Raw genomic sequence first — 8584 nt, forward strand, 5'->3', positions numbered from 1 at the left:
AGAATAGAATAGAATAGAATAGAATAGAATAGAATAGAATAGAATAGAATAGAATAGAATAGAATAGAATAGAATAGAAAAATAAACAAGGCTAGACTGGATARAATAGACTTATCTAGRTCTAAATTCAGATTTTCACCTGAGTAAAGGAATAATGTTCTGAGGAGATGAGCAGGAAAACTTCAGTATGGCAAAGGGATTCATCTCCTTGGGAGACAGATTATTATTAAGAAATTTTAATGGAAGAAAGAAAGTTTTATGCTAATAGTTTTTGCTGCTTTTACTTGGTTCAAATGTGCCAGGTAACAAGTGCTTCATTCTTTGGGGCATTAAGTCCTATTAAATTTGAAGCTGAGTTGGGAGAATTCAGCACTTTAAAAAATGATATCCAGAATTATCCTTGAGCAGCCGTGCGCACACAATCTGTCATTAGCCAGGGAAGCCCTTGTGGGGAGGCTGGTGTCGATGGCTTTCCAACAGTGGTGTGACATGGCCACACAGGCTGGGAAGGTTGGGAAGCAGGGCAGTGTYCTGTGCAGTGGGTGAGGTGTCAGGGCAGTGCCACAGCCTGCACCACCCTCCAGCCAGGGACAGACCCTACTCTGCTCAGCAGTGGTGGTGCTTGGGTTTTGCACGGTGAACACAAACAGCTAAATCCTCAATGTCAATCATGCCCCAGTGCCTGCTTCCTTGTTTTTAATCCCTCTAGGATTTTCCATCTTCTGAAACCAACAAAAAGATCATATTTTCCTTCAGTTTCTGAAACCCCATCCTTTTTTCCAGACTTTCCATTTCACGCTGTTTGAATTTTATTAAGATCTCTTTACACAAAAGCAGAGTACTGGCTATATGATGCCCTGAGGGATCTGAAAGGCTGTTGCCATAATGTCACAAAACTCTGGGGACATTTTATTTCTTCCAGAAGCTCTTTGAAAGACCGTGGCTAAGGATATAATATATCCTAAATGTTTACAGCGGGGATCTTGATCTCCATTGGAATTTAATACAAAAGCTGTTTGGTTTGTTTTTTTTTTAATCTCTTAATTAGCACATCACATTAGCACTGATTAATTAATACCTACCTATAAATGGACTGTATTTTATCTAAATTTTGCAATTAAGAAAACTTGTATTGTTCCAGAATTATGGATAATATTTTTAATCATATATTCTTAAGACCGAATTTCTTTTCAATGCCTGAACTGATCATTATGAAGTATTTTCTCTAGCTATTTTTCCAGAAGCACCTCTGTTTACTGTTTCTGCATTTAGTACTTTCTGTTATTCCTAAACACAKGAATGTATAAATTCTTTGTAGGAGGCTCACAGCATGTCTCCTCCAGTGAACAGGAAAAGATTTTGTAAGTGTTARTAAGGTTTTATTTTCACTGGTCAACCTTGAAATCAAAAGCAACTGCCGGACTCTCAACATTGTCTTATATATCACAATAGTCCTGTTCAGATGAATTTTTAAATAAAATTCTTTAGAGAGCCATATTCTGTTCAAAAATACAAAAAGATTAGTCTCATGAAAAAAGTATTGCATCTTAAAAAAGCTGCAGTATAATAGTGTATGTGTGTGTGTGTGTGTGTGTGTGTGTGTGTGTGTGCATGCATGTAATATAGCCGGAGATATGTTTAAATCATTATTAAAATAATACCGATCTGTATGTTCATTTTATGAGAATTTTTTTTATAAAATTTAATGCATTAAGAATCAGGGATGCAAATTCTAAAGATAATGATGTTTGTATGTTGAACTATTTGGGACACATTTTTCTAAAATTATTTTTAATTCTGTATGTTTGGCACTTTCTGGGACCATGCTGAAGGTGCTGGGATATTAACAAAATTTGATTTCCTTAAAAATAATGTAAACATCCAAAACATTGGGGTTTGTTTTAATTGATCAAAGTTCTCTTAAAATATCAGCTTTTCAAAGTCATGATGTACTATATATTTCTGGCTGGTGTTTCTGGTATAYGAATGTATAATTGGTTAAAATAATTAAATTTAGCTACACTTACTGATGCAGACATTTGGAAAAAATGACAGAAATAACTGACTCTATTACCTCAAGTTTTTATTCCATGCTAAAGCTTCCTTTTCACTATCCAGATGATGATTAAAACTGAATTTAAAAAATATGTTAATGAAGTTCTGCCCATTTCTTGGAATATGTCTCTCTCCRATGGTAAAAATAACTGCAGATATTTGGAATTTCAGAATTTAATGACACCTCTAAAGTTGGCATTTGCTACTGTAAGGTATGCACTTTTTAKAGAAGTTAGATAAAAATTACACAGTACTCATTTTTTCTCTTTTTCTTCTGCTTAAATCTCCTTGCAGGATGTGTGACACAGGAGAAGGGCTGTTCACCTTTCAAACACGAGAAGGAGAAATGATATATCAGAAAGTCCATTCTGCAACACTGGCAATAGCAGAGCAACATGAAAGGTTAATGATGGAAATGGAGCAGAAGGCAAGGGTAAGTTYCTTTCACCAAAAGTGTTTAAACTTACAAAAATTGGTAATAAAGCAAAGTCAGTGGATTCAACTGTAATGATGATATATCAGCATTGTGGCCAAGACAAAACAGACTTTCAGATTTATGTATTTTCATGGTCAGGGATCCTCAGCAATGATGTACAATGATCTCTTGTAGGTGACTTTTTGGAATGGTGGATACCATTAGACATGAGAACCATGGTCACCTTCTCTGAAATTGTGGCTCTRTTACTCAAAGATTAAGCCTTTAGCTTTTGTTTTCACTGCTGATGAATGAGTTTTAATTGCTCCTTAAGGCCTCACAGGTGGAAAAAAACCCCGTGTAAATACGTCTATCTAGGTGACAGCAGACATGTTCTGTATATCTTAACCCCTAAAAGAAATTACTTTTCCTACACTATAAGTAGCAACAYGAGTTAAAAAATATCTATTTTAGTATCTTTAGTTCAGAATTTACAGCTTGCACCTGCTGTGTTTAAGTGACTACTATTGAATGTTTTGGAGTTCTTTTAAGACAGCAAGAAAAAAGTATTTCCCTGTATGCCTAGAAGTAGAGATGTTCTTTAACGATTGTTCTGGAAAGATGACTTTCAGGCCAKGGAACCTACACTGTGTGCTTTTCTTCTGAGATGACCACAATTCTCCACATATCTTCTTCCCTAGACAGAGATTTCAGGTTAATTGTGGCATTTSCTTCCTTCTCTCATCCACACCGTATGTGCTTACAGTCATGCAAACCTGACTGACATGGATCTATCCCCAAAACCCCACCAGAACCAAAATACCTTGCTCACTCTCCTGAGACAAAGACTTGCAGTGAGCAACCTAAAACCCCAGTGTGCAACTTTTCTTAATTAATCCTCAAATAAATCAGAGAATCAGAGAATGTTAAGGGATGGAAGGGGACCTTGAAGATCTAATCCCAACTCCCCCTGCCGTAGGCAGAAACACATTCCCTTATTCATTGAAAAATAAACTTGAAAAAGACTTAATTTTCCATGTCAAAACTCCATATTGAATGCTCCTCTCAGACTCTGCATATCTGTTACAAGAATCTGAATTTGGAAGCTGTAAAAAGGCCCTTTTTCGGTGGTTTGTGAATAGAGAAAGATGAATTTTTCCATAAAACTAGACTGAGTAGGAGCCTTTGCATAATAGTTGAGATGCACAAAGTTTGGAGAGAAAATGCAGAAAGGGGAGAGTTTACAATCAGGATTAATAAGGAGCAAYTGCTGAAAAGTCCAGTACAAGGTAGAATAAGTAGAAGTCCATGTGAAGTAGTAGAACTGCTGGCAAAAAACACTGCCTCCTGCTGGGCAGAAAGTGGTTGAATAATAGGAAAAAAAGCAGGAGAAAAGCATCATAAATGTTTGCTTTCAAAGTGTCCACACCAGTAACAGAACTAGAAWATTTTCATGCTGTCATAGTAAGTGCTTAGACCAGGATCACACAGGATTTTCCTTKTACAGAACCATCACTTTCAGCTCTTCCTCCTGTCGATTAGCAGCTTTGCTGCTTAGCAAAGCCATTTCCATTCTGCCATCAGATGACTTCCTTGAAACCACATTTCTGAAGACTGTGGCCATATGGTGCACAATATCCAGCTCCGAGCGAGAGCAGAGAAATAGCAGTGACTCACCAGGCACGGCGCGTGTGATGYACTCGTCTCCTGGATGAGGCTGCGCTGTGATCCGAGCTGGGGGATCAGTAGAGGTCCACACAGGCTGCTCTGGGCTGTGTAAAAGAGGCTGAAAAACCTGTTGATTTTGTGCTTCAGCTAATGAACTATTGTTCGTTTGGATCTGGAGGCTGTGCTGCTGCTGATCGATGGGGTGCTGAACATTTAAGGGATCATCCGTGTCATCTGYGACATTTCAGTTTTATTCATATTGGAAACAAAATGTAAAGATATCAAATAGACTAAGTATGTGCTACATGCCATTTATCAAGTATAATTTTATCTCGTTCCAACAGTTTCACCAAATACCTGTATGTATTTTTTCATAAGATCTGAAATTGAAATGCGCACAAGAGAATATTTTAAATGGGAAATTTAGCTGCCATAAATTTCTTTCAGGTCTTCCCAAAGCTTGACATTTCATCCTTTTATCTATAGATCTATATGTGAGGGTTTTTGCTCTTTCCTGACAATTTCTGTAATGAACAGCTCAGGTTTAGTAGTGTTGACTTAAATMTTTTTTTATATACATAGATGAAAGTAAAATAATTTTTTTAAAAGAAAGATGAATTCTACATCCATTATTGTATAAATCAGAAAAATATATATAACAGTAGTCATTACTTCTTCCTTCCAATCATTAGGAGTCATTTATTAGAAAGGACTCCTGTGAATATTTGTATTCTGCCCAAAGTGTTAATATATTTTAAGTAATGRGTATGCTGAAGTTTCATTTAAGTTTTACCACATTATACTAGGTTAGAATCTCGTATAGAAAGTGAATACAGCTTATAAAAAACTTGAAATTAATTTTTTTACCAGAGCAACCTTGACAAACTGTATAGATTATGATCAGATTTCATAGTAAATATACAAAGCACATCACCTTGATAATGGAAAAATAGCAAAAAACCCCAAACAGAAAATACACAAAAAAAAACCAAAAAACCAAACCAGAAACAAATCCTGGCAGAAGAAAAAAGGTTAGATTAGTTACTGCCACCAGAGACTTGTCAGATAAAGTTATTGCAGACAGCCACAGGCCACATTTATTCCATTTATGGAGGTTCCTGCACWCAAAAATTCTGTTTCAGAATGCTAAACAATAAATTCGTTTTTATGCTAAGAAATCTTTTGCTCAAGCCAAGTAGCATGCTGGATAACTATGTTAATAAGAGAGAGACATGAGAAGGAAAGTAAATCTTCCCATTACCTTTGAAAATGCATGGACTGGAAGCAAAATGTTCTGTGGCAGCTTGCACAGCACCAAATCTGCCTCATTGTCACCTCGAGCAGGAGAAGCCCAATCAGTTTAAGCAGGGAGTCATGTGCACACTTTCATCTTCTGCCCATTTTCCTTTGAAATTATAGCACTGGAAGAAAGACCTGGAATATGAGATCAGTAGTCACTGGCATAGGTGTGGATTTGAGCCGGTTGCTGGTTTTACTGAGATCAAAGCAGACTGGATTTTATGCAAAAAATTTAGCAAAGTGGACATTGATCTAATTTAGCTCAGGTGGTTTTCTTGATTGAATTTGAAACTGGCAGAGTGATAGTGCTTTATGCTAGCTTTGTTTGGGACAATAACAAATTTGGGCCAGTGCTAGTACTTAAATTGAAATTGTTTTCAGGGAAATTGTTACCTGTATATTCACTTTTTTTCAGTCTTTGCTTTTTTGATGGATCACTGTAATACAGATGATGATTCTGTTTTGTAGTTGTTTTGTGGTAGAGAGGGCAATATTGCAGTGCATTTTAGTGGTTTTAATTTCAAGATAACAAATTAAAAAGAACAATGGCAGCATTTTTATTTACAGGCTTTTATTTTGTGCTGTTGTATTATCCATATGAGTGTGTCAGCAACTCTCCTTTTAGCACCTGAACAAACCTCTTGTTTTTTGCTTCTCTCTCTCCCCCTCTCTGCCCTCTACCCCTTGTTTGGGTTTTCTTTCTGTGTAAAATTTAGAAGTCTGGTTAGATTGTCAGTCTTGAAATTACTGTGAAAAAAAAAGTGTTAGCTTCAAGACTGGCCTGTATCCCTGCCATGAGCTGTAGTCTGATGCTGAACATGGAAGATGCATGTCTGGATGTCTGACAGACAGCTCTGTCACACCTCCCTGCTCTCAGACTGGACTGCAAGCTCCTTCCCTTTCCTTTCTCTTAGCTTAGTCTCTTATCTGACTGGTTGAGGCAATTCTGTTTGTTAGTTTAGCCAAAAAAAAAAAAAAAAAAAAAAAAAAAAAAAAAAAAAAAAAAAAAAAAAAAACTACCCACCTAAAAGGAGCAGGATTCTGCAGATTTACTGAACTGAAATGGTTTACAGAGGCAGTAGTGAACCATTAGATCTTCTCAAATGTTTGTCCTGAGGAGAGGAAGGAAAGGAATAGTTCATTCTCCATAAATGCTTCATCTACAAGAATGCTGAGTGTCCTCCTCCTTGCCGTCAGGGGAAAATACTGGGTTTGGTGATTTTTTTTTAAACAATCTCAGTTCAGATATTTTTTATACCCAAGCATATGAACAGTTGTTCTCAGCAGCACTTGTCTGTCTAACCTCTACACCAGGATGACAGCATGGCATTGGAATTTTAATCTCTGATTTGCCTCTCTAACGCCAGCTTTGATCTTCTGCCACTCAGCTTCCATTGAAAACACTCCTGATGTAGCTTCTGCCCTCAGTGTTGTTCAAGTGTAGAAAATGAGAGGTTAAGAGCTGCAGATTTCATAGGTTATGACTACACATATGAGGGAGGAATTCTGAGGAAATACTTATACCTTTGTAGCCCTGTAAATTACTTCTTTCAAGAGCTGCCAGTAAAAACTTATTATGTAATCTCAAAAGGATAAAAAATTACAATGTGTAAAACAATAAGCCTAAATAAGATACCACTAAAGTTGATGTTAGCCAGCTGAACTTAATCAAACATCAGTAAGACTGAAGTAAAAATGCAGGAATAAATGATAATGGCCCAAGTTTCATGACTTATAATCATTGGAAATTTTCTAGAACATTTGTTTTATTTTAGACAGCAGAACAAAAAACCATTTTAGATTGTGATCTTTTAACATTTCCCAGGAGATAAACACCTTTATGAAACATTGCAACTGTATCTTTCTATTTTCATCATTTACAAGTCTTGTCTTTAAAATTTAACTTAATGTGAATGGAAGAGTCATCATGATAGATTTCTGTCATTAAAAAAAAAGATAGTATCAATGAGTTTATGTATTATTTCTTTAAAAGGCGTTATTCGGAGGGAAATAATGAATGTACCAAAGAAGACATATCAGGCAATGAAACTGGGCTTAAGGAGATATTGAAGAGGAAGGTAGTTAAGAAATAAACCTGAGTTATTTTATTTTCTGTAAATGGAACAGGATGAGGAAGACATTTTGTAAGACTGGTCTCAGGATAAATACAACTTATAGTATTGTCAGACGCAGTATTAATAAGAATGTAAATAGAATTAAAAATATTAATGTAAATTGTCTTAGAAATTAACAAAACTCTGAGGCTGGAGGAAATAACAGCATTCATTTAATAATGAACTTTTAATTTTTGTTTGCTCTGTAAGCAATTCTATACTGTCCTCATCTTCACGTGTTTTGAACCTGTCATGACCTAAATGCATACTCGTAAAACATTACAGGATCAAACATCAACTATTCTAAATTTTAATTTTAACTTGATGGTTTCAATTTGAAGTATCCTTGATGGCATCTTCAGAGCTTTAACTGGTTTACAGTAGCTGTTATTGATGTCTTTTTGCAATGGTGTGCCTATCACCTACTATTTCATGTTGCAAAAAAGGGAAATTTCAGAGACATACTAGTGAATGCTGCTAACCCAATGAATGTATGAAATATTTAGCTAAATACAATTTATATGTAATTTGGGTTTCATTTCACCAATACAATTTACTTAGTACAACAAAGATCTTACACGTTGTAATTCTGCCTAAGTGTGTTTGAGTTGACTCAATTCCTGAAGCAGAAACAGAAGAAGGAAATTCTATAGTTCATCCACAGATGATCCTATGTCATGACACACTGATCTCTCAGTATGTTTTCTTCTCTTTCCAAATCATATGTAATCTCCAGTACTAAGATTCTGATGTGATATGATGATTCATGAACTCATGTACTTTATGTAAGTTGAAGCACAGCCTCAGGTCAGTTATTCATGCATACTTAGCTCAATATCATTCTGTTCTTCCTGTCTGGAGCTATGCATGATGTTGCTGTAAAATGTGTGCCTACAAATTTTATAACCCTGTAAAAACCTGTCTGCTTTATTGCAATGCAGAGCTGGTGAATTGTTTACTTGGTTAGCATGGGTGTTGTGAAGCTTATTTCTGAAATAGGATAGAAATGGAATGGAATGGAATGGAATGGAAT

The 8584-nt window shown here is 35.9% G+C and overlaps 1 protein-coding gene across 1 annotated transcript in view; it reads left to right on the plus strand.

Annotated features, from left to right (window-relative positions):
- The window catches only part of DOK6 (docking protein 6), a 235673-nt gene that overhangs the window by 175097 nt on the left and 51992 nt on the right, over positions 1–8584 (plus strand). Inside the window, exon 6 of the mRNA XM_057378150.1 lies at positions 2350–2488. Within this exon, the coding sequence (XP_057234133.1) occupies positions 2350–2488 (139 nt within the window). The remainder of the gene's footprint in view (positions 1–2349; positions 2489–8584) is intronic.

This window comes from Malurus melanocephalus, unplaced genomic scaffold (assembly GCF_030028575.1).
Source record: "Malurus melanocephalus ecotype Western Australia unplaced genomic scaffold, MMel_1.1 scaffold_342, whole genome shotgun sequence".
NCBI classification, from domain to species: domain Eukaryota; kingdom Metazoa; phylum Chordata; class Aves; order Passeriformes; family Maluridae; genus Malurus; species Malurus melanocephalus.